We start from the raw sequence: 24,104 nt of genomic DNA on the forward strand, positions 1-24,104 counted from the left end.
AGTGATAGCTAAGTCAGTGTATTGTTAGTCACTTGTAGGTTTCAAGTGCAGTTGTAACAATTATCTGATTAGTGGATTGCCTTCATTCTAAGAAGGAAGAAATCACCTTAACGGGTGGACTGGATTAGCTTGAGGGATTTATCAAGTGAACCAGGATAAAATACTTGTGTGCTTTTCTCTTCTCTCTATCTTTATCCGCTGCACCATCTATCTTAGAGAAACCGAAAATATTTACTTTAAATCTTAAGGGGAAAGTTTTTATATTGAAAACGCTATTCAACCCCCCCCTTCTAGCCGTTTTTCACACCTTCAAGCTCAACCTCGGAATATAAACCGGTTTTCCGGATTTTGAACCTGATAGTGCTGTAGCAACAATAATATACGGCGTCAAATCTGTAACCATCAATCGAGTGCCATTACACAGTCCAGCAGACTGATCTAAATTACGAATCAACATGATAGGAACCCCAACTTTCAAAACGATTCGATGGTTTGGAAGTCCAAAGCATTTAACATCATTTAGGAACTCTGTAGTGAACCATTCCGCATCTATTTCAGAATCATCATCCGATCTACACGGAGTATCATAACTCAGATATTATGTTTCCTCTCCATGAATCATAGACATCATGAAGTTGTTTACCTCTTCAACGCTTTCAAGAGAAGGAGCAAGGAGTGCTCTTTGTTCAAAATATGCATGGTTTTCCAGATTAGCAACAACATCTGGATATGCAAAATTTACTAAGTCAAGTAAAGGCTTGTCAGACTCCCCAACTAACAGATCTGACGGAATTTCAATGATAGAATCATCTTCATCGACAGTCTTAACTGTTCCATCACCTACTTGAAGTAGCCAATATGCAAATTCTTTGATTTCCCTAGCTGTAGAAGAGGAACCTGCGTGTTGCAATCTCATATTGGTAGTTAATTTCATTACTTTGCAGTTCTTCCATAGATATGATGAATTAATAGTAGCTGAAATAATGTCAGATCTACTTCCTTTCAAAATTACCGGAAGGATCTGCCTGAAGTCTCCACCTAAGACAACTACTTTTCCCCCAAATGGAATTTCATGCCCAAAAATTGATTTGAGTCTTCATGATGTCATTCAAAGATCTGTCTAGAGCTTCAAAGCAGTGCCTGTCCATTAATTATAATATAAACCAGGGTCAAAAAAATTCGATTATGTATAAGATTTATTTGGGTTTTATATAAAAAAATGTATAAAAAGAAAAAAAAAACACAATAGATCACGATAACTGTTGAGAAAATGGAAAAACCAATGACATTAACTTAATAAAGGAACAAATCCCCATACATCAAATCCAAAACATAATATATCAAAGCTCATAGAGCATAATAAAGAGACATAAAAGGGAAAATTCACGAAAACTAAAAGAAAGTTCTTTCAAACTTGTTGAGGGCTCATAGAGCAAACAAAATACATGAAAACCAACATCCATTGTAATAAAAAAGACTATCCTCTTCTCATTTAAATCTTCTCTTTCTTGACAACCTTTAAGAACTTCTTCTTCTCAACATCCGTAGTAATGGCTTCTGGATCAGCATGGATAGGACGCTTTAAAGGAGGAGAAACGTTACTATCATCATGAACTTCGTTCTGAATTCCACCATCAATAGTTGCTACAGCCTGGAGAAATCCATCTATGCACAAACATCCTTCTCACAACCCTGCAACATATAAAAATTATTTTAAAAGTTTGTTTATATAAAAACAGAAGGGGAATAGATACAAAGGAAGGAAAAAAAATACCTGCTCATTCTTTTTATAATCAGCAGAACCAGCCTTATTAGTAAAAGACTTGCCATTTTTATCCGCATCTGACTTCAACTTGTAATTAACTTTGGCTTCCTTAGTCTAACAATATTTCAAAAACAATATTAAATTAAAAATGGCTTTGATTAACTAACAGAAATTACAAATGGAAAATTAATTCCAAAAACGTTTAAGGGAGAACAATAGACCTGATCAATAGACTTAGAAGCGTAATACCATCAATTTGTGTAACAGAATTAATGTTAACAACACCACCAATAGCAACATCTTTATTAGACTTGACTGGAGGAATAACCATTTTCTCAGATCCAGAGGAAGGCCCATTAGAAGGGTTAGAAGAGATAATACCCTGTAGAATAGAAACATGTTTAAAAATTAAATAAATTAAAACATAATTTTACAAAATGTTATTAAAAAAAAGATACTAACCTTCCCTTTGGAAACGATATCAGACATTCCCAGCCTATTTTTTGAATTAGAAGAGTATTGCATCTTCAATTCACGCACGGGAGCCGAAACAATATTACCTTCATGAATTTTCTTACTTAAGTCAAAAGCCGATTCATTGCTCAGAGAAGGGACATTAGGATTAACAGCAATGTTAAAGTCCTCATTAAGATCCTAAATAGATGAAAACAGAAATAAGATCCCAAGAAAAGACTTATCTATTAAATTCAAAATCTCCTGCGGCATTTGGGAGTCGTATGGGGACTGAAAATTATAAAACAAAGACATGCATCAATACCTTAAAATATGAATAATTAGACGACAATAAAGTTGAAAATAAATTGCAACACACATTCTGACACTTCTCAACTAACTTAGCGCAAGGTTTATTTAAAAGATTAGACGCTTCTTGGTCAAAAAGAACAAATGTGGTGGAATCCTTAGAATCCATAACCCTAAGACGAATTTTATACTTAGGAATGGTCGTAACAACGTGACGAACACATGCCTCACAAAAATACATATCATCCGCTGGGTAAACCTTCTTATTGCATTTGCAAGCCGGGTAATACCAAGTATTGTCGTCTGGAATGAATTTGACCACAGCAAGAACAACGCACACACACTTCTAAAAAAACAGAATAAAAAAACAGAAAGTTAAATATCGAAACATAATACAAATAAATACATAGGATGATAAAAATTATAAAAACGAAACATTACTTCGACCAAATCTTTAATTTGCTCAATAGTTTTTCCTTCATGAAGCTTCAAGAAATCTTCTGCTACAAAAAGCTTTCCGGAGTCTTGAAGTTGACTAATTACTTGAGCATCAGGACCATGATTTTCAACAAACCTTTCGCGAACAGAGGCTGCTTCGTCAATAGGAGGGTTAAAAAGAATCTGAGTTGCACCATACACATTTTGAATGCTTGGTTTTCCTGAGAACCAAAAAGAAAAACAAAATAAGAATAAAGATAACAAATACATTGAAAAAACTGAAAATCAAAGGAATACCTTTAAAAGGCTTAATCTTTGCAAATTGGACTACAACAACCGCATTGGTCATGTCTCCAGAAGCCAATTGTCCAAAGATTTCGTCGACATATTTTCCAAAAAATGCAGCTTCAACACGAACTCTGCATTAAACAAATAGAAGAAGATTAAAATAATCAACATAAGAAAAAAGGATGAGATAAGCTTAATTTAAGATTATACATACCCTTCCTGTTCAATTTCTAGAGTTATCCTCTTCTGCATTTTACCATATTTTTCAAATTGTTGCTCTCCAGAAGACCCAGTCAATATACCAATTACGTCTGGAAGCCAAAGAAAATAAATAAGAGGCGAGCAACATAATTAACAGAAAAAATAAAACAAAAATTAATATACAACTTAAAAAAAATACTAATAAATTAAAAAAAAACAAATTAATCAAATACCTATAAGGAATGAGGTATCAGGTTCTTTGAATACTACATCAGACAAAGACATGAATGAAAATGGGTTTCCGGTGATAGAGGTTGAAGACATAAGCCTGACACTGGAATGCATTTGGAAATTGATCTTGTATGAGTGAGAGGTTGTCCTGAATTCGCCTCCATTCTCGCAAACACCAAAGAAAGATATTTGATAAACACGCCCCTCAGTTAACTGGTTCTGGAATCGATATACCAATGTTCGTCTGATAGATGCATGAATTTTACAGCCCTTGAAAAAATAACAAAAAACAAAATATCAAAAAAATTTAAAGCAACGATATAAAAATTAAAAAACAAAATAAAAGATACCTTTGAGTCCATCAAAACCATTTCCAAAGATGAAGGAAGCTTAGACCTGAGTAGCTAGGAGTTAACCACAATCGAAGGACCTTCACAACTACAACCCAAGCTTCTTTAGAAGCATCAATTTTGGACAGATCATCAACTTTGAGAGCCATAGGATAGATGAAACAGAAAATCTTAGAGTTCTACAAAACAGTCGATGCAAATTTGGATAACGAATCAATACTTCAAACCAAAGGGGCTTATATAGAAAAAAACCAGGGCACAAAACCTTTGGATTACCTACGTAATTCGAGTTCCAAAAAAAAAAAACAAATAAAGACATTTTTTGAAAATACCGAATCCATAAAGAGGAAAGAAAAAAATCTTGGAAAAAGCAAATGAAGAACGGAAAGAGGAATAACACTTAAAGTATTGATGGAGAAAAAAAAATTAAGGATTCGAGTTCCAAAAAAAACAAAGAAAAATTAATAAGAATTTGAAAGAACATAAAAAAGGGGATTAATAGCATCGTTACGCAAATTTTAATAAGGATTTTTCGAAAATACCGAATCCATAAAGAGTAAAGAAAAATAAATCTTTGTGAAAGCAAATGAAGAACGGGAAGAGGTGGAAAATTTTAAGAATTGAGGGAGAAAGATAAATTAAGGAATCAAGTTCCAAAAAAAAACAAAGGAAATTTTAATAAGAATTTGAAAGAGCATATAAAAGGGAATTAACAGATATGATTGGAGAGAATAGGGAAGCGTGGGAAATAATGCATGGGGAAAGGGAATCATTAAAACAAATGAAGGAAAAAATTAAACTGAAGGAGAGAGGGAATAAAATAATATAATTTGAGAGAGGAGGGGACCCATCTGAAGAGAAAGAGAATAAAATAGTATTATTTTAGAGAAAAGTGCCCCATTCAGAATGAAGAAAGAGAGAATAAAACGTAATAAAATAATACATGAGGGGACATGTGTAAGTTTGGGATTGGATGGAAAAGGGTTGGATAGCTCTCATTGCAGAAAATTTCTTGGAATGTTAGTGTTTTAATATAAGTATAGATAATATACATTAATTTAAAAAATAAAATTAAACCCTTTTGAACCCCTTTCCCTTCGACCTCAACCAAGCCAAGCCCATCATGAACCACCAATTAGCCGGAACCATGTACAGAAGAGAGGAAGATGAAAAGAAACCCCTTAATATAAAACCAAAAACAGAATCATATCACAATTAGAAAAGGGAAGGAGGAAAGAAAGCTCACTTTGCAAACCTCGTAAACACCATATGGCAGCACCTTCATCCTTTCATATACACCCAGTAACCTTTAACCCCTTTTCTCAGCCCCGCAATCAGCCAAGCCATAATCAATCTCTGCCGTAACCCATAAAGCGTAATCAAACCCAGATCCCTGCCGCAAACAGCCAAGCCAAAATTGATTGCACCTGGATTTTGATTGAACGGAAAAAGGGTGAGCAACTGGGTTCGATTGCAAGGGGCTAGAGGAGGAGGATCAAGAACTGGAGTTGCAGAGGAAGAAGAAGATTTATGATTTGAGTTCTCTCCCTCCTTTTTTTTTTTGCTGTTGAGGTTATTAATAATAGGTGGAAGATGAAGACTTTAATTTTGTGGGTTTGGGTTTTCTGGTGTGATTTTAATTTTATGGGTTTAGTTATGATTTTTTGGGTTTTGTTTATGAAGATGTAGATAAGCATAACTGCATAAGGATGAAGATGAAGATTCAATTCGTGGCCTTCCCTTTATCATATACATTTTTTTGGATGAAAAAAAATGTTTTAATTCCTTTTTATCTACATGACATCTAAGTGGTAAAATAGAAAAATGATATGAGGCACGATGGCCATCCACACGAGAGTGCACGACTTACGTGCTTTGCCTTTTTTTTATAATTTTTTATTTTGAAAATAACATTATTTTTATCTTTTTAAAAGTACAAAATTAGAAATAACTCCAAAAACTGAAGCACTGTCTTGCATACCAGTTACCATCGCATCTCCAAATCTCCATTCTCCAAAGAAATAAAAATTTCTCTCCACTTTCACACCGCAAGCCACCACTGCCGGAAAACACCGCTGCACCGCCTTTTTAGATCCGTGCAGATCTGGAGGCTTCCTATCGTATCCTGGGAAGTCTTGCGTCGCCTCCCCCAACTACCATGCCTGCGCCGCACATGGTGGCTTCGCCAAGGCTACCATGATTGAACAACGCACAGATTTAGTTCTCTTAGATGGATAACAATTGCCGGAAAACTCCGTCGCTACGCTACTTTACAATGATCTATTGTCTGGTTCCATACCCATTAAATTTATGGGAAAATATTAGGGCTTGCAATTGAGATGATTGAAAGCAGAAGAGGAAAATGATAGTCATGAATGAGCGATGTAAGTATGTAATAAAGAAAGGGAAAACAGACTGATTTGCCAAAGTTAATCAGAAAGAGAAAGGAAGTGTAAAAAATGGCAGCAGGAGAGAGAAACAGAAAGAACTAATGAAATCCAATCACCTTCGTGCATCATCGTGCCACTTTCCCTCGTACCAAATAGCGGCACTCAGTAAAATATGTCATTAATGAGTGCCACGCGTGCAAATTTTGTTTGGAATTGGATGGCAAACTAACGACAGGACCCAATTGTCACAAATCGATCTCTGGTGGACTAAAATCGCTCCTTTTAAACAAAGAGGATTCAAATTGCACAAAGGTCAAACGTCAGGGACCAAAAGTGCAATTGAACATTTTTTAAAAAAAATTGGTTTTGGTCCCTCATTGAAATAGGTGGCGCTCCACGTCAGCGCCGCCATACATTTGGCTAGTCATCGGAGTTCGTTTTTTCCGGTGAGGACCAATCCCAGCTATTTCCTAAAGTTTGAGAGCGTATTTCAAAAGATTTTCCAGCGAGGGATGAAAATCAAAACTCCCTCAAAGTTTAGGGACGAAATACTTATTTAACCCTTTTTAATTCTTAACTGTTGTGAACAAAAAAACTCATTTGTTAGCCCTCTATCACTTAGTGTGTTGATGGGGTGAGATGGGTAGCTCACATTGTTGAGCTAAGGGTAATTGTAAGGGTCAGAATTCGAACCCTGAGGATAGATAATTTGTACTAATTTACTTACAACGAATTATAAAAAAAACTTAATGTGTTGATTGTGAGATAAAAAATAAGTCTCATCTCATGGCTACTTGTGAGAATATATTAATTAAGAAAAAAAAATTTACATTATTTGTAAGTGTCATCTTTTTTAATTAAATAAGTTTTTTTAAAACACTAAAAATTAAAATAAAAAATCAACGTGTGGTTGGTTTAAGTGGTACATGCTTGATTTCTCTTAAGCAAGGTTTCAGGTTCAAGTCTCGTGGATATTAAGAACCTCCACTAGAAGAGTTAGCCTGTAACATCCCGATTTCTGGATGTCACTTAGTAACTCAAAATTAAAATAAAGCGGAAAAACATGTTTTTTTTTTCGTTTTTCTTTTTAAAACAAAAGACTTTCCAAAATAAAGACGCAACCGGAATGCGATAAACATAAATTAATGTACAATATATTTACAGCCCCCGTTGTAATCAAAAGCCACGTCATGAGTAACCTCCAGTGACAGAAAGTAACGGAAAGTAAGCTCGTAGGCAAATATGTACAGATCCATAGTTAGAGTGATAGGTTTATAAATACAGTCCTCTAAAGTGAGTAAGTCAACCTAAAATAGCATCCTCGAGATCTCCTACGTCCGACAAACTCCATGTGATCCTCATGGAAGAGAATCACACAAAAAGCTAATAGTCGGGGACCTACCCTGCCCCAAAATAAGAAATGACAAATCAGAGCTACGACACGACACCTACTCTATTCACCTAAGGAAGCGAGTCTCTCAACACTCCTCCTCCTCCTCCTCCTCGCTAGCGTAGTTGTCATCAGTGTTAGAATCCACAACGATCACCTCTATGCCCACATCTAGAACCTCTCTCCTCACTATCCGGATCACTGACCTAGAAACCCCGGTCTCCACATCCACCATGTCGGTGAGGACATCCTCCTCCATCACGTAGACCAATGGTTCCACGCGATAGCCACGGAAGGAAGTAGATGCCCCGAAGCGGGTGGTAGAAGCGGTGACAGGCTCCTCCTTTGGCTCAACAAGCCTAGAAGAAGACGCGGCGTGTGAATGGTCAACGACGACATGAGAACTCGGTCCAGATGATGCTCCATCAGCAGCCTCATCCTCAAAAGGATCCTCATCGTCAGACAACGACAGTGGTGGTGCACTAGTGCCAGGTCTGCAGTGCACCGTAGGCGGTAGGTTAAAGCTCATCGAGTAGCGTCGTAGTACTCCTTTAGTCAAATTCTCATGCTCATCTATCCTGTCCTCCATAACCCTCCTCATATAGATCGCTCGGTGACTGGCGGGGTCAGTCACCCATGCGGCGGGGTTCGTCCTATCCGGCATCTCATACTTGGTTTAGGCCATCGACAGCTGACAGTTTGCCGACCGCCCAAACACAAACATACATAGAAGGCAAGGCACGAAGGTCAACTCACAGAATAGTATAGATAATACAAACGACATGTAAAGTGTACGGGAATAGATACTTAGGTTAAATAGGTCTTATCATAGCATGTAAGTATCATATCCCAAAAGCGGTATGAATCAATTTAACCCGAAAAAACTACTTTTTGCAGTTAACGTCGGATGAAGAAACTTCCTACTGAAGAAAGGTTGCAATCGTCGAAGGAAATAAGAAAGCGTGGATGGAAACTTTGTTAGAAGCTCCAAATAGAAAAAGTCTTCATTCATTGCTTATTTTAGAGTCTTTAAGAAGATAAAGTTTAGCTTCGTCGGGCTTCCGAGAAGTGAAACCTATCGTGCGTATAGTTCAGAGTTCTGTATCGAAACACTGGTCATGGGAAGAATAAAGAGAGATTCTTATTTTTCTAAAGATTTTGAATTTCTCTTACACAATGGTTTAAGAGCGGAAATAGCCTTTTACGGACGCTCTCGCCCTAAGGCAGAAGTGCAAAAGGCTCGTGCTATAACTTAACCCGACTATAGTAATATCCTTAGTCATTTCCTGAACTTTATCCTTCATTAAGTCATCCAATTCTGCAAACACTTGTTCAGGTTCCTTTCACGATACATCGAAACCTAAGCGTGAATAGGAAACTAATTATTTAACTATAACTAAAAACTAGGGTCTTAACTAGCCCCACCATGATGTAGATATTTTCGACTGAACATGATTGCCTCCGAAAAAGGATAACAGTTTTACACAAAAAAAATACTAAACCTATTTATTTATTTAGTAATTTAGTGTGAATTATCCCAAATGATACTAGGGATAATAGTTTGATAAGAGCTAATGAACATATGATTTATGGACAACATGAAGATCTAGGGATCAACCATGGAGAAGGGTAGTTTATCCGGTAAAAAAACAAACATAAGTGGAACTAGACTCTATTCACACTCCTACCCCTACTTCTTCCTAATTAAAAAAAATAAAGGCAAACTTCAGCAATTCTCACCCCCAAGCGCTTTCTAACAGGATCGAGCAACACAGCAACCGGAAAGTTGACATGTCTCAAGGAATCGGGACAAGGCTATTCATCAGCAGTTAGGTTTCTTCTCTTTCACTCATGTTCTTCAATCTCACCCGCTCCATCACTTTTTGAACATCGTTTCCTTTTTCATATCATCTTTCAGGACTATCATTTTTCACTTCAAAGGAGCAGCTGAAGACGCTGTTCTCTCCATTCGGAGCAGTTACAGAAGGTGCGTTGTGTTGTGTTGTGTTCTTTCTCTTCTCCAACGTTGGTTCCCCCCCCCCCCCAAACTTATTTACTGTGCGTTGTTGTTCAATTCTGTACTTGCAGCTACACTTGTGTTGGACCCGAAAACAAAAAGGCCCAAAGGGTTTGGTTTTGTATCCTACGAGTCTGAAATTGAAGCGGAAAAGGCTATCAAAGGCATGAATGGCAGGGTAATTTTGTTTGTCTTTATCTCTATTCATGTCATGGTGTGTGTATTACTTGATTGCTGGTGAATTGAATTGACTTTGCACTGAGGGTGTTTGTTAAAATGCCTAATAGATTGGTGGTTGGAAATAAGAAAGATGTACTGTTCATATGCATTTAAAGCCTTGGTTTGGTTTCTAGTGGTAGAGTAAAGCCATGTAGAAGATAAATGGATGTAGTAATTGAATCGACAACAGGAGAGGGTCGGTCCCAGAAACTTGCAGGAGGCGGGAACGGTGAGAAGAGTGCCGAGTTACCGATGGAATGGCGAACTGGTTGAGGAGAGCATTGGGGCAAGAGCACCAGAGGTACTTGCAGGGACTCCGATGCTTAAGTCAGTAAGGGAATTGGCAGAGTAACATAATGCAAAATGGGAATGTGAGAACTTCCCTTGATGTTGGAGTGAAGGTTGGCATTTATAGTGGTGGTGGCTGCCTTGGGCCTTGAGGGGGAAAAGTGGTCTCAACGCTTGTGGAATGTTGGATTTCTGCCCGGCGATGGAGATCTCATGGTGGAGAGCGTCGCAGCAGGCCTGCCACACTCAGCGCCTGACGCGGGTCAACCGCGGCGCAGCATGGTACTCTTGTCGGGGTGGTTGCGATAGCCTATAGGTCACTTTCATGACGTCAAAAGTGGACTGGCGCCCTTAAGGTCAGCAGCCCCTTGTCGCTAGGTGGTCGATCGGTTGAAAGAATATATTATTGTTATGGACAAGCTAGGAAGCCCGGCCATTAAGTACGAGTCGGCTCCCCAGGATGTATTTCAACTCATGCTAAATTTAGTTTGACAGGTTTATGCCATTCATAAAGTTATTATGTTCAGGATGGACTGGCTCCTTTGAAGTGAACTCTAATCTTAAGAGGGAAAATTAAAATATATGAACCATGGATAAGAAAATCAACCATGTATATGGAATATTAACTACTAATTGTTTCATTAATGATTAAGGTTATTTGCTCTACCTTTTGAAGTGAAAATTACTCACTTTACAGAAGTCATGTGCTGTTTTTTCTGATTGAAAAAAAACATTATTTTTTCAGAACTCTATAGTTGTAATGCATGTTATGAGTTGTGGTGGTGGCATAAAATTGTTCAATAACGTGTCTTCAAAATCTTTGTGGTGAAACTCAGCTCCAAGGGATGAGAGATGGAATAGGAGAGAAAGAAAATGATAGATATGATACGTGATATATTGGGAATTGGGAAAGACACTGATATTGTTAAGAATGGGTAGTTAATAACAAATTGGTGCAGCTCGGATACCACAAAGGTTAGATGCACCGGTTAATCCAACATTATGGACTGAATTTTTTGATTAAAATGTACTATGTAAAGATAAACTATGCTTCATTGCTCTATGCTGCTCTCATCTCATCCTCTTGTTGGAAATATTTTATTCATATCAAAATTCTCTCCCTGACTCTTGTGGAGAGTAATCATACTGGTAAATGGTCATCAAATACAGGGCAAGGGCAAGGGCAAAGCCAATCCCAAGGCCAAGGCTTACTGTAATTTGATCATTTTAGAAAATAAGAACAATATATTTGCACATCCAGATTGCACCGAATTTGTTATGCAGCCTGTATAATTGATAAATTTAGTTCAGAAGTTGGGATCTGGAAATTCATAGGCATGCATACATCTCAGTGTGCAAACTGAATCAATGGTTTTGCTACATAGTTATTATAACTCTTTGATATCTTCTTTGAGTGCAAAGCTTTATTAATAGTTTTTATCCCACTGATAAAAGGAATCTTAGGCTTATCAAGGGCTCTGACAAATTAAAATAGGTAAATTCACATAGCATCTGTATTTTCTATTTTGTTCTATGTAAGTTATTTGTAATTTATTTTCTATTATCTTCAATACAGTCTTATTTCCTTCATGGTGCAGATAATTCAAGGAAGGCTGATTTTCGTTGAACCTGCAAAGATGACATGAACCGGTGAAAGATTATGCCTCTCCATAAACGTGATTGTATTTAATTCCTGCACTGATCTTGTGTATGACTGATATTTTTCACTTTTCAGATGAAGAGTCACACTTGATCATTTGTTCATGCTTAGCTCCTCAGTTTTATTCTTCAATGCTCCAATTTGGGATAGTGAGTTGTAACTTGTAAGAAGGCATCCATTTTGGGAAATTAGAAAGAGAATCAAAAAAATTCATTTTACAGCAGCTCCGCAAAGTGTTCGATTTTTTTTTCTAGTGCGACTATGTTCATTAGATACATAACAACAACAACAAAAGTCTTATTCCACTAAGTCACAGTACGCCATTAAACTCGGTCTAGAACCAAATTATGAGGGATATTATTGATAGTGAGTTCATTTTTAACAATATCTTTCCAATCTAGTCAATCATCATAGTGTTTCATAGGTCTTCTTTGAACATGTTCATATCACCTTGGTTGATTTTCCGTCATCTTCAAATGTCTTCTCTAACTAGCTTATTATGTATCTTATCCTTTCAAATGTGCTCTTCCAGAAATGGAATAAAATAATTATCATGTAATCTGTTTTTTATAAAATGATAAAATAGTAATGCTTGAGAAAAAGTACAAGCATATTTGTTTCAAACTATACAATAGTACCTCTATTTCAAGTTATCAAACTCCATTCAATAAGTTCTTTTTGGTATTGTGTGCGACCGCTCCCTGGCACATGTGTGCCAATGTGCTAAAGGCAAGCATGCATTTTTCAATTGCAATTACGGTTGAAGTCACCATGCCAATGCCGTATTTTAAAACGCATTATGTTGTGGCCACAATTATGGTTGCATAAGCGCAATTAGTGCCAAGCTTCTCTTTTCTTTCTTGAGTGCAAATAAATATCATAATAATCATCACACTTCCTAAGTGCAGAAGCTTAAAAGCTTTCAGTAATGCCCTTACCCAGCATCAATCCTTAGTGACCTAGGATGAGGACAACTTGATGAAAAAGTTCTTGTATACTATTTGAAAATTATAGTAGATCATCAGTAACACTTCCTAATGCAAGCTTCCAATAATTCCCTTACCCAGCATCAATCCTTAGTGGCTAGTTTGAAAGACAAATATATTATCCAAGTAGTTTTCTCCAGGCGAGGGAACATGGTTTAGCATGTTATACTTAGAAAAGCATGTGAAAGGATAAATGAATTTTAATAAAAGGAAGGTGATGGAGAATTGGTGTGGGAAATAACATCAACATATGGGGAGATAACGTACTTCGGTGTATCACACCAAAATAGAATAATGACAAGTCCATTTAATAGAGCTTAACATGACAAATTTGGAGGAAAAAAAAACAGGGCAAATAATAATAAAGGCATTTACAGGTCCGGGAGAAAGTTATTTTAGAGGGTAACGAAAGACATATTTCTTGTTGATTAAGTTACTTTATTAACTTTTTAAAGTAAGTCACTATTATTGATTGTGATAACATATTTTGCCCTATAAAATAACCATACCCAAAATCCATTTCTTTTTAAGAGAAATTCAACGATGGTTAGTAGACAGTAGACACTCACGTAGCCCATGTGAGAAGAGAATACCAATTGTTTTAAGTGTTCAAAACTTAGAATTTGATACAAATTCACTCCTAACTCCTAAGTCCTAACTCACCCACTTTCTATAGTTCAATAAAATTCACATGGGTTTCAAAACAAAACAAACATTCACTTGTTTGTCAAAAACTAAAAAGAAATTTCCAGGCATAAATCATTCGCAGCAAATATAACCAACTCATATAATTCATTCATTCCCATTAACGAAATTGAAAATATACGTTCCTTCCACACTCCTTTGCACAAGATCAAGAAATTAATTGTCATTACTCATATTTATATACTGTAATTCTCGCGCTAAAGACACAATCCACCAACAAAATATCAAAATTTATCAATTAAAAGAATATCATCTTATACAACAAATTAGCGAGGAAACTGAATACTGAACATCGATTGTCACTTGATCTCGAATTTTCTTCTCCAGGTTTTTAGAGAACAGAGCTTTTATCGTTTACTGGGTTGAATTTAGCAACAACATGTGTATCGAGACAGAAAAGCTTGATAATCCCAGAAATTGCTTATTATAAATACTAAGAACAACAGTGAAATCAGAATTACATTCTTTCAAACACATTGAATACTTTTTATCACAGAAGAACCACCTAATTGCAAATTTACAAACCAAACACAACATGAACAATCTAGAATCAGAAATCAGCCTAACTTGATAATCTAAGCTTTCTTGGGAGACTTTCCAGCCTTCTTAGGAGGAGACTTTGACTCCTTAGGAGCTTTCTCAGCAGTCTTCTTAGGCAGAAGCACAGGGTTGATGTTGGGAAGAACACCACCATGAGCAATGGTGACTCCAGCAAGCAATTTCCCAAGCTCCTCATCGTTCCTCACAGCAAGCAGAACATGCCTCGGGATAATCCTGTTCTTCTTGTTGTCACGAGCAGCATTTCCAGCCAACTCAAGCACCTAATCAAAAAAATTAGGGTTCCATTTCAGAATCTCAGAGAAAGAATTGAAATGCAAAATTGAAATCGAAATTGACAGTTAGTTACCTCAGCAGCGAGATACTCCAGAACAGCAGCAAGGTACACCGGAGCACCGGTTCCGACACGCTGAGCATACCTTCCTTTCTTCAAGTACCGTCCGATTCTTCCGACGGGGAATTGGAGACCAGCCTTCACCGATCTCGAAACTGGCTTCTTCTTTGGGCCACCAGCTTTTCTTCCTCCGGCACCTTTCTTCGATTTTCCTCCGGTGTCCATGGCGATTGGCGAGGTTCGAACCCTAGATTCCTGGTTGCGCGTGACTTTGACGCGATGTGAGAAATTGCAGGTGTGAGACTCAGATGATTGCGAACGTGGAGGTGAGAGATGAGTTGAAATGCTTTTATAATGCTTCGGACACCACCGTCTCGGTTTCCGTGAGGATTGAGAAATTTGGACCGTTGGATTGGATGTAATCCACGGGTGAGGATCGCTTACTTGGCGATCCGTGTGCTGCAAAATTAGCCAATGGGTGAATGCCATCGTTTGACTCGAGGCACTTGTTTTGGATTTGCGCTCTTTCTATTTTGAAATGTTCAAGGCTTCAAGCCGTGGATTGTCACATACTTCTACCCCCGCTAAATAATTTACAGGAATTGTTATTGTCAACCCCCACACATCTTGAGCTAAAAAATATTTCTTAATGAAAATCGACGGAACCGCTCTCTCGGAGATAAAAATAGTAACATTAAGGGGCGGCCGTCGGAGGAAGGTGCCGGCCAACAGAAACAACAGCGACCATCCTTTAGGGATACCCTTATGGGAGGGTCGGAGAAGGCTCCTCAGGTGGAACTGGAAGACCTATGGGCTACTGGAAAAATGAAGGTGTACTATGTCAATGGAAATACGCAATTGCCTATGCTTTACATTGACGATTCAGTGAAGGAGAGGATGTGCTCGGGCTAGACGGATGCGCTGGTGGTTAGTCTGCTGGGCAAGAAACTTGGTTTCCGTTTAATGAAAACTAAACTGAGTGTTGTGTGGAATCTATCAGCAGATTTTGAGCTCCTGGATGTGGATAACGGATTCTTCTTATTGAAGTTTGATCGGACAGAAGACAAGAAGAAGGTAATGGAAGGGGGCCTTTGGATGATCTTCGATCATTATTTGGCAGTGACTACATGGAACAAGAACTTCATTGGTCCCACAGCAAAGGTCACAACAACGCTTGTTTGGATCATAATTCCGGGGTTGAATGCGACTTATTATGATGCAAGTTTTCTCATGTCGGCTGCAAGGCTTGTTGGCACGCCAGTAAGGGTCGATATGAATACGTTAACTGCAGAATGAGGCAAGTTTTCCCGTATTTGTGTGGAGCTCGATATCACTAAACCCGTGCTGGGGAAATTCTTGTTTGAGGGGAATTGGTACAAGGTGGTTTATGAAGGCTTGCATATAATATGTGGTCGTTGTGGCTGCTATGGCCACCAGACGCGGGAGTGCACACTCCCCCCTCCGTCCCCAACACCAAGCTCTCAAGTGGTGCAAACCCTAATAACGGAGCCGCAATCAGCAACTCAAACCCTAGGAGCTGTGCAACAGACTCAACCAGAAACGACAGCGAAATTTCAGGAGGGCAGTACACAATCTGTGGTGTCAGGGGAGAAAAATAGGGAAGCAATCAATAAGACAATTATTATCCAGGATCCCACGATTTTGGAAGCTGTTGGTGATTGGCTAACAGACAAGTATAAGCATAGGAAAAAACAAAATAAACCCTTGAATAAAAATATTGAGGGGCCCCACAGGAATTTCCAGCCACCCACGGGAAAATATATTGTGGGAATAGTAGCAGCAAGCAAAAAACGTCGAAAGAATGAGGAGGAACATGCCTTAGTTTCTACTCCTGAAAAACAAGCTGAGAATGTAGCTCCTACTAACAGGGCTACCTCTTCGAGCCGTCAACACCACAAAGAGAGGAGTAAGCCATCGACGTCTTCCTTGCCCGTGGAAGGGGCCAGCAGCTCTCATGGTATACCGTCCAAGGTTGTGGCAGCCATTGGAACAGGAGGTTTCATGCAGGAGTTCTTAAATGATGGGGGGTCTTCCAAGGGAAACCTCCAGATAAATTATGCAACCTCTGTATCTAAGACTGGGGATGGCTACTCCCCTATCATCAATCGTTTTAATGATTGGATTTGATGATGTCAAAATTGTTGCTTGGAACATTAGGGGTGCCATGAATGAGCATGGTAAGCGTTTTCTAAAGGACATGATCAGGTCTCGAAAACCTGATATCATTATCCTGGTTGAACCGTGTTGTCAGTTTCAGCGTGTTCGTGCTTTTTGGATGTCGTTGGGTTTTTCATTGCAGTTTGTCTCAGATGCATCTGGTTTTAGTGGTGGAATTTGGGTGTTGTCAAATAATGCATCAGGCCTCTCCTTCCGCCTCTGCGACATGCACCAACAGATAATTACTTTTGAGATTTGGCGAGCTAATTTGTCATGGGTTTATAGTGCAATTTACGCCTCACCCATCCCAACAGCTCGTGAGTCTCTTTGGCAGCACGTTTCGGCCTTGCGCAGCACTACCCTTCTCCCTTGCTGGTTGGAGATTGGAATGAAATTCTCCATCCTTACGAAATGGCTGTCAATAACTGTGTGATGAAAGATCACCAATCATACATTGGATTGTGAGATCATATGTTGTTGCATACTAGGTATGGACCTTGTTGGTCGTTATTGGATCTTTAACTTTAATTTCCAGTCAAAGTGTCAGAGTGCAGGGCTTAGGCATGGGACAGACCTAGATTACAATTTGAGTGAGGCGCCTATATTTGGTTCGCTTGAAATGGAGTGTTATATTTTTCACGGTGACATTGGCTTCTCTAGAGGTGCTAAGCTGCTTCAAAAGTTGGTGTAAAATTCACTAAAGACCTCACTTCTCTCAAACTCATAGTTATCTCAAATTTCACGCATCTTTTAAATTTCTTCATGATACCACTTGTAAGATCTTTTTTAGTATACGTACATTAGTTTATTGTTTATGCTATATTAATTTATTGACAAATTTGTTTTATTTTAGGCTTAATTGTACTTTTGGTCCTCCAACTTTGTCCTTCCTGCGAAAATCATCCCCCAACTAAAAAATTAGCAAAAACCATCCTCAACGTTTACACTCCGTTGCAAAACTGGTCCGTCGTTACACTTCCGTCTGAAAACTAACGTTTTCTGGGTAAAACATAAAAAAATAATAAAAAACACATGAACTTCATCATCTTCATCTTCTTCCTCTTAGTTATCTTCATACCTTCAAACCCAAAATTCCAGAAGAAAAAAAAAATCCAAATTCAAGAATCTCATTTACAATTTTTTTTAAAGCAATTTGAACCATGGAATTGCACATATCTGATGTATCCAAGTACATCAACATCAATGCCACACAACCCTCAAGTATGTCCCCAAGTCGTGGCCTCAGCAGCTAAATGAAGGTATGAAAAACGGTAGAAAGGGGGGGTTTGAATAACGTTTTCAGTATAAAACTTCCACCTTAAAGATTTTGACAAATCTTTCGAGAACTTAAGTGCAAAAGATAAGAGATAGAAAAGCACACAAGGATTTTATCCTGGTTCACTTGATAAATCACTCAAGCTACTCCAGTCCACCCGTTAAGGTGATTTCTTCCTTCTTAGAATGAAGGCAATCCACTAATCAGGTAAGAGTTACAACTGCACTTGAAACCTACAAGTGACTAACAATTACACTGACTTAGCTCACACTAAGATTCACTCTCTTAGTCTTCTCTAGGATCCGATCAACCTTGATCTCCTAAAGGAACTAAACAAACTGTTTATCAAAGAATTGTTTACAAGAGATTTGCTTCTAAAAAGCTAATAGTAAACTCAATGAATTTCAGATGAAAGAAAACTTAGAAGATTTTCGAATATGTCTTGCGTATGTGAATGCTTCTTGCTTCTAGCGTTTCTTTCAGTCTTCAGCCTCTTTATATACTCCAAGGATTAGGGTTGAGCGATGCATGGGAAATGCTACCGTTGGAGGGCAGTTCTGGAAAATCCAGCTTCTGCTGTGGCTGAGAACGTTAGGTAGGTCGTCAGGAAGGTACAGTTGCTTTTGTACTTGGATAGCGACGCGACCTTTAAACCTAGGAGACTTCTGATCAGAGGAATGCTTCGTATTGGAACTTGTGAAGCCGGTTGATCAGAGTCAGAGGGAAAGCACAGATCCTCTGACCATTGTATCTTCTGATTCTGAACTCAGAGGGAAGAACATGGCCTTCAGAGTTTCTTGCTTCTGGACTTCAGAGTTTCCACTATTCAGCTTCTGGATCTTCAGAGTCTTCTACACCATCAGAACATCTGAACCTTCAGTGTTTCTTGGTTATCAGAACTTCTGGATCTTCAGAGCTTCTAGCGACTTAGTCCACATCAGAGTTTGTATAGCTTCAGAACTTCTGAAGCTTTTCCGCTGTTCATACTGAACATGGTGAATGCGAAAGCGTTGCTTGGGTCACTCTTTATACACAGTGCTTCTGATTTGTGTGAGATTGAGTTGAGGTCAGAACCTGCAAATAGCACACTCAGAAAAACACGTTAGAGTACCACAATTGTTCATATCAAAAGGTTAACTTGTAATCATCAAAACATAGAGTTGTACTACTAGATCAAAACTTGATCTTACACTAAATCCTCATCATAAGAGCAAAATTAGCACCATATTAGCACCCCCAAATTGAACACCCTTTTACCCAAATGTAGAACTCTTAAATTTCATGCACCCAGGATGAGAATTCCAACCAAAACAAGAATGAGAAACATGAATTTGTCAATTCACACACCAAACAAATGTATCCAGCAAATTGCAAAGTTCTTGATTTATTGCACACCCAGAATTCGAATTGGCCTCTGAACTTGTCCAAACGGTAAGCAATTGCATCGGCAATGGGTTCTTTGATGATTTAGAAAACATTCAAAACCAAATCAAAAACCCCCAAATCCAAATCCTACCCCAGAATCCCTAAATCCATATCTGATTGGTTCCTCTGTTCCCCCCTCGAGATTCGACCTTGCAGTTCCTCTCTGAAAGCAAAAGCACCCAGATCTGAATGCATCGACAATCAGCAACACTTTCTACACTTCTCTTTTACCTTTGTTTTGGGTTCGTTGGTGGTTGGGGTGGTGGGTCAGTGTGGGTTGGTTGGGTTACGATCTAGGGTGGGGGCAGCAGAGGTTGCGATTAAGGGGTCGAGGTTGTGGGCGACGATTTAGGGGTGGGGATAATGGAGGTTGTGGATTTTGATTTTTTGGTGGGGGCAGTGGAGGGTGTGTGGGATGAGGATTTCGATTTTTGTTTTTTCTAGAATTTTGGGTTTGAAGGTATGAAGATAACTGAGAGGAAGAAGATGAAGATGATGAAATTCATGTGTTTTTTATTATTTTTTTATTTTTTACCTAGAAAACGTTAGTTTTTAGACATAAGTGTAACGACGGACCAGTTTTGCAACGGAGTGTAAACGTTGAGGATGTTTTTTGCTAATTTTTTAGTTGGGGGACGATTTTCGCATGAAGGGCAAAGTTGGGGGACAAAAAATGCAATTAAAGCTTTATTTTATGAACATTTTTCAAATGGCTGAAAAAAAAATGATTAATCTTGGATTGAAGATTCCGAAGTTGTTGCGTCTTCAATGCACACATGTTTAGGAATGTGTTTGGGACGAGGATAATGATAGGGTTCTTAGAATGAGATTAGTACAGTTTATCATGGAGATAAGCTTATAAACAATGTTCTTGATGAAATTTCACCACACCTAGGCATTGTTGGGTTTTATGACCTATGTTAGAGATAAATAGGAGTAATATACTACTGGATATTCTTTTATTTAACTATTGACTTATTTTGTAATATGTCTCAGAATATTCTTAGCATATTCTGTCCTTTTATTATTATAAATAATATTGTCTACCTCACACACAATTTGTGGTGAGAGTATCCAATCTTACATGGTATCAGGTTCAGGTTGAAAACCTAGCCTCCAAACCTTAGTGCCGCCACAGTCTTTCTCCCTTTTCTTCTTTCTGACTTGTTGTCCGTGCGCTGCCATTAATTTTCTGTGCAGCCCCCATTTATTTCCATGAAGCCATGAAATTCTGTGCAGCCGTCATGCTATCAGCGGCGACAGCTCTTTGAAACGCGTTTGCAGCCGCCGTCAGCAGACCCCTTGCAACCTGTGTGCAGCCACCAGGTTTTGACAACCGACCCTTGCACGTGTCCCTGTGCTGCCTCGAGCCCCGCGCCGCCAAGCTTTTTCTTTTGCGTGTGTGCCTCCTTGTTGACTGCGCGTGTCTTTGCTGCCTACCACGCGTCAGACACGCGCAGACGCTGTCTGCTCCTGCCCTACCCGACAACTTTCTCAACCGCCAGCCCTCGTGCTTTGTGCGGTGTTTTGTCTCTTGAGTCAACAGCCGCCCGCGTCAGATTTTTTTTCTTTTTTCCTTGGGATCATCACTGGTTTGCTTTCATTATTTTTCTCTTCAGCTTTTGACATTTTGACCAGATTGAGTTCCTTTGTTGACCAGGAGTTAACTTTTTTTTTGCTGGAAGTTTATTGCTATTCTTTGCGACCGTTGTTTTCATTTTCTCATGGCTTCCGATGCTACTGCTCCGACTTTTTCCATGAACACTTTGGTGCATATGCTTACAGCAGTGGCGGAAGCACAGGGGTGACTTCCATGTGCTTAGTCACCCCTGGCTTCCAATCATTTCTAAGGAAAAAAAAATTGAGGCTGAATTTTGTCACCCCCCATGGGACACAACACGTGAGTGAGAGGGAAAGCAACATGGCACCTTTTGTTTTCTTATATATCCATTTACTGCACCGCTGCACGTGACTACCTGAGCACTTCTTCTTCTATCTTTTTTCTATTAATAACATGTATGTGGGTCCCACTCACTAGTATATAATTTAAAACAAAGACACTACCATCTAAAAAAGAAACAGAAGCGTGGTAAGGAAACAGGAAGAACAGAGAAAGGAAAGAAACAAGGGAAAAGGCCAAAGGCAAGGAGAATAAAACTTCATTGTCTCATTGGATTTATGACATTGAAGAAACAACTCAAATAAAGCAAAGAGAAAGAACAAGAGATTTTGCTGGTATAACATTTAGAACCTCTCTATAATCCCTCTACTTTCTTTCTTGCTAATACTTTTTCATATATCACTTTGACACTTGCTATGGATATTCAAATTTTCATGTGTTCAAACTCAAATTTATTGGTTTAATTCTCTTTTTTGTTGCTTAATTGGTCTGATTATATGAGATTGGATTTGTGTTGCTTGTGTTTTGCTTGAAAAAAAAGTGATAAAATATATGCACACCAAGTGTTTGTAAAAAGTCTCCTTTAAGATTTAGCCTTCAATAAAGAGTTTTTGCTTTCGTTGCTTCCTTCTTGTTATGTTATTGCTTTAATTTGTTGTTTTTTGATGAATTTGTTAGTGTTAATTGTTTATTTGAATGTTAAAAAAAGGATTAAATATAGAAAGAACTTCGAAGTTATAATCAAAGTCATGTATTGTGTTATTATAATCAATTTTGTTCCACTAGTGATAACTTTACTATATAATTCATTTTTTATTTGCACATTCTATTGTTTTATTTAAACTTTATTGTTTTACTCAAATTGTTTATTTTATTAGCTTGAAAAATGAAGAAGAAGAAAATGATTGACTTTTACTTTAAGAGAAAAGAGAGAGATGATGAAGAAGCACAACCTTCACTTGTTTCACCAACTTCAATAGATATTAATGTTTCAAATATCGTTGAAGTTGGACAACCAACACAATCTACCGTAGAGCAACTTGTACAACCACCTCCTTCAAAAGCTTTGAGAATTGAACACGAAAGAATCAATATTGATGCTTTGATTCGTGATCCTGGAAAGCGTCCAAGAATTTTGGATTATCCTGTTAATCAACAAGATGAAGGTATATGTTTGACGATATTAAACTATGAATGTATCTTAATAAATTGTTTATACTTTGCAGGTTTCATCTTTATCTACAAGGTAGAGGCACTTTTGTGCTGATAATTTTTTGGTGCGGAAGAGATATTTTGTGGTTCTTCTCTTCAATTATCTACAAGATAATCTTTTTGTTGATCATGATTTTTTGTTCTTACTAAAATACTTATGAGCCGGTTAGTATCTTTTTTACCCAAACTAATCTTATATTTCTTATGCTTTTATTAAATATGTCTTGCACTTAAACTAATTTTTTGTTCACACCAAAATACCTATGTGTTTTTTTTGGCAAATTTTTTATTTGATAAGAATTGAAATTTTCATACAAATTATATTCCTTTACATCCTAGTCCCCCCCTAATGAAATTCCTGGCTACGCCCCTGGCTTACAGTGAAACTTAAACCAGTTAATTTTCTTCTCTGGCGTAAACAGGTTACTGCTCAATTTCAGAATCAGAACTTGTATGATATTGTTGACCCTACCGTCGATCCTCCGCCAGAATTTACTCAACAGACATTTGCACAAACTGTTGCTCAACCACTACGCAATGGTGCTCCTTCTCCAAATCCTCTGTATGCTGAGTGGTAGGCTCGAGATCGTAATGTCAACAGTCTGTTTCTTTCCTCCCTCACTGAGGAGGCCTTATCTGAGACTCTAAGCGCAACCACTGCTCGTGATGTTTGGGTTGCTTTACACTCTGCTTATGCCTCCCGCAGCAAGGCACGTGAACTACGTCTCCGTGATGAACTTCAACTCATGCGTCGTGGTTCTCTATCAGTTTCTGAGTACGGGCGGAAATTTCGCACTATCTGTGATCAGCTGACTGCTATTGGTGCACTTGTGCCTAATGATGATAAAGTTCATTGGTTCCTTCGTGGTCTTGGCACCACATATGCAAATTTTTCAACAGGTCAGCTTGATCAGGTAGACATTCTTTGTAAGGTCGAGAGTCATGCTATTTTTCAGGCTTCTCTTGAAAAATCAGTGACCCCTCTGCCTGCTGCCTTCCATGCGAGCAATCAGCCTCGCTCTTCTGGTCCTCAGTCTTCCACTAGTGGCAATCGTGGAAATTCCGGTGGCGGTTCTCGTGGTGAAAATCGTGGAAACTCTAATGGTGGATCTCGCCAGCGTCGCAATAATGCTGGCTCTGGTCGCCGTGACTCTTACACTCCTCGCTGTCAAATTTGTCGTGAGCAGGACCACTATGCTGATAAGTGTCCGGTTCGCTGTGATCGTTCTTCTGAGTCGGCCAATTTGGCACAATCATTTGCTGCGGGTTGTTCATTGGACAACTCAAACCGTTCTGACTGGTACATGGATACAGGTGCCACTTCACATATGACTCCTTCTCTATCTCAGCTGACGGACTCTCAGGACTACTCTGGTAATGATCGTGTTCTTGTTGGTAATGGGGCTGGTTTACATATTACTCATATTGGTTCTCGTTCTGTTTCACATTCTGTTCCTTTATCTAATGTTTTGGTTGTGCCTAAGTTAACTAAAAACCTTGTTTTTGTTAGCGATATCCACTCTAATCACGT

At 38.4% G+C, this 24,104-nt stretch overlaps 5 protein-coding genes across 11 annotated transcripts; 2 read left to right on the forward strand and 3 right to left on the reverse strand.

Moving 5' to 3' along the window:
* Positions 1-301: 301 nt before the first annotated feature.
* On the reverse strand, positions 302-916 carry LOC130744352 (uncharacterized). The gene is made up of 2 exons (XM_057596545.1): positions 627-916; positions 302-572 (listed from the first exon to the last, which is right to left on the reverse strand). The coding sequence occupies exons 1-2, from the start codon at positions 914-916 to the stop codon at positions 302-304; spliced, it is 561 nt and encodes a 186-aa protein (XP_057452528.1).
* LOC130743367 (replication protein A 70 kDa DNA-binding subunit C-like) lies at positions 343-5,870 on the reverse strand. Of its 6 annotated transcripts, XM_057595590.1 has the most exons (9): positions 5,282-5,860; positions 3,688-3,955; positions 3,468-3,564; positions 3,263-3,384; positions 2,969-3,186; positions 2,228-2,509; positions 1,987-2,147; positions 1,775-1,879; positions 343-1,692 (listed from the first exon to the last, which is right to left on the reverse strand). In XM_057595590.1, the coding sequence occupies exons 1-6, from the start codon at positions 5,318-5,320 to the stop codon at positions 2,420-2,422; spliced, it is 834 nt and encodes a 277-aa protein (XP_057451573.1). In that variant the 5' UTR covers positions 5,321-5,860; the 3' UTR covers positions 343-1,692; positions 1,775-1,879; positions 1,987-2,147; positions 2,228-2,419. The 6 variants fall into 6 exon arrangements, with proteins under 6 accessions (XP_057451573.1, XP_057451572.1, XP_057451571.1 ...); XM_057595589.1 differs by lacking the exons at positions 343-1,692; positions 1,775-1,879; positions 1,987-2,147; positions 2,228-2,509 and adding exons at positions 2,516-2,873; positions 4,036-4,123 and having other exon boundaries at positions 5,282-5,868; XM_057595588.1 differs by lacking the exons at positions 343-1,692; positions 1,775-1,879; positions 1,987-2,147; positions 2,228-2,509 and adding exons at positions 2,516-2,873; positions 4,036-4,171 and having other exon boundaries at positions 5,282-5,867.
* A 3,615-nt stretch (positions 5,871-9,485) lies between these two features.
* LOC130743375 (organelle RRM domain-containing protein 6, chloroplastic-like) lies at positions 9,486-12,222 on the forward strand. Of its 2 annotated transcripts, XM_057595598.1 has the most exons (5): positions 9,486-9,643; positions 9,734-9,802; positions 9,904-10,010; positions 11,938-11,989; positions 12,075-12,222. In XM_057595598.1, exons 1-4 carry the CDS (start codon positions 9,607-9,609, stop codon positions 11,983-11,985), a joined length of 261 nt encoding a protein of 86 aa, XP_057451581.1. In that variant the 5' UTR covers positions 9,486-9,606; the 3' UTR covers positions 11,986-11,989; positions 12,075-12,222. The 2 variants fall into 2 exon arrangements, with proteins under 2 accessions (XP_057451581.1, XP_057451580.1); XM_057595597.1 differs by having other exon boundaries at positions 9,487-9,643; positions 11,938-12,222.
* Positions 12,223-14,091: 1,869 nt separating this feature from the next.
* On the reverse strand, positions 14,092-14,913 carry LOC130743370 (probable histone H2A.5). Its single transcript, XM_057595594.1, has 2 exons — positions 14,598-14,913; positions 14,092-14,511 (listed from the first exon to the last, which is right to left on the reverse strand). The coding sequence occupies exons 1-2, from the start codon at positions 14,805-14,807 to the stop codon at positions 14,266-14,268; spliced, it is 456 nt and encodes a 151-aa protein (XP_057451577.1). The 5' UTR covers positions 14,808-14,913; the 3' UTR covers positions 14,092-14,265.
* Positions 14,914-15,347: 434 nt separating this feature from the next.
* Positions 15,348-16,730, forward strand: LOC130744353 (uncharacterized). The gene is made up of 3 exons (XM_057596546.1): positions 15,348-15,489; positions 15,586-15,842; positions 15,948-16,730. Exons 1-3 carry the CDS (start codon positions 15,348-15,350, stop codon positions 16,728-16,730), a joined length of 1,182 nt encoding a protein of 393 aa, XP_057452529.1.
* Positions 16,731-24,104: the final 7,374 nt, after the last annotated feature.

The sequence above is a fragment of the Lotus japonicus genome, chromosome 3, assembly GCF_012489685.1.
Source record: "Lotus japonicus ecotype B-129 chromosome 3, LjGifu_v1.2".
NCBI classification, from domain to species: domain Eukaryota; kingdom Viridiplantae; phylum Streptophyta; class Magnoliopsida; order Fabales; family Fabaceae; genus Lotus; species Lotus japonicus.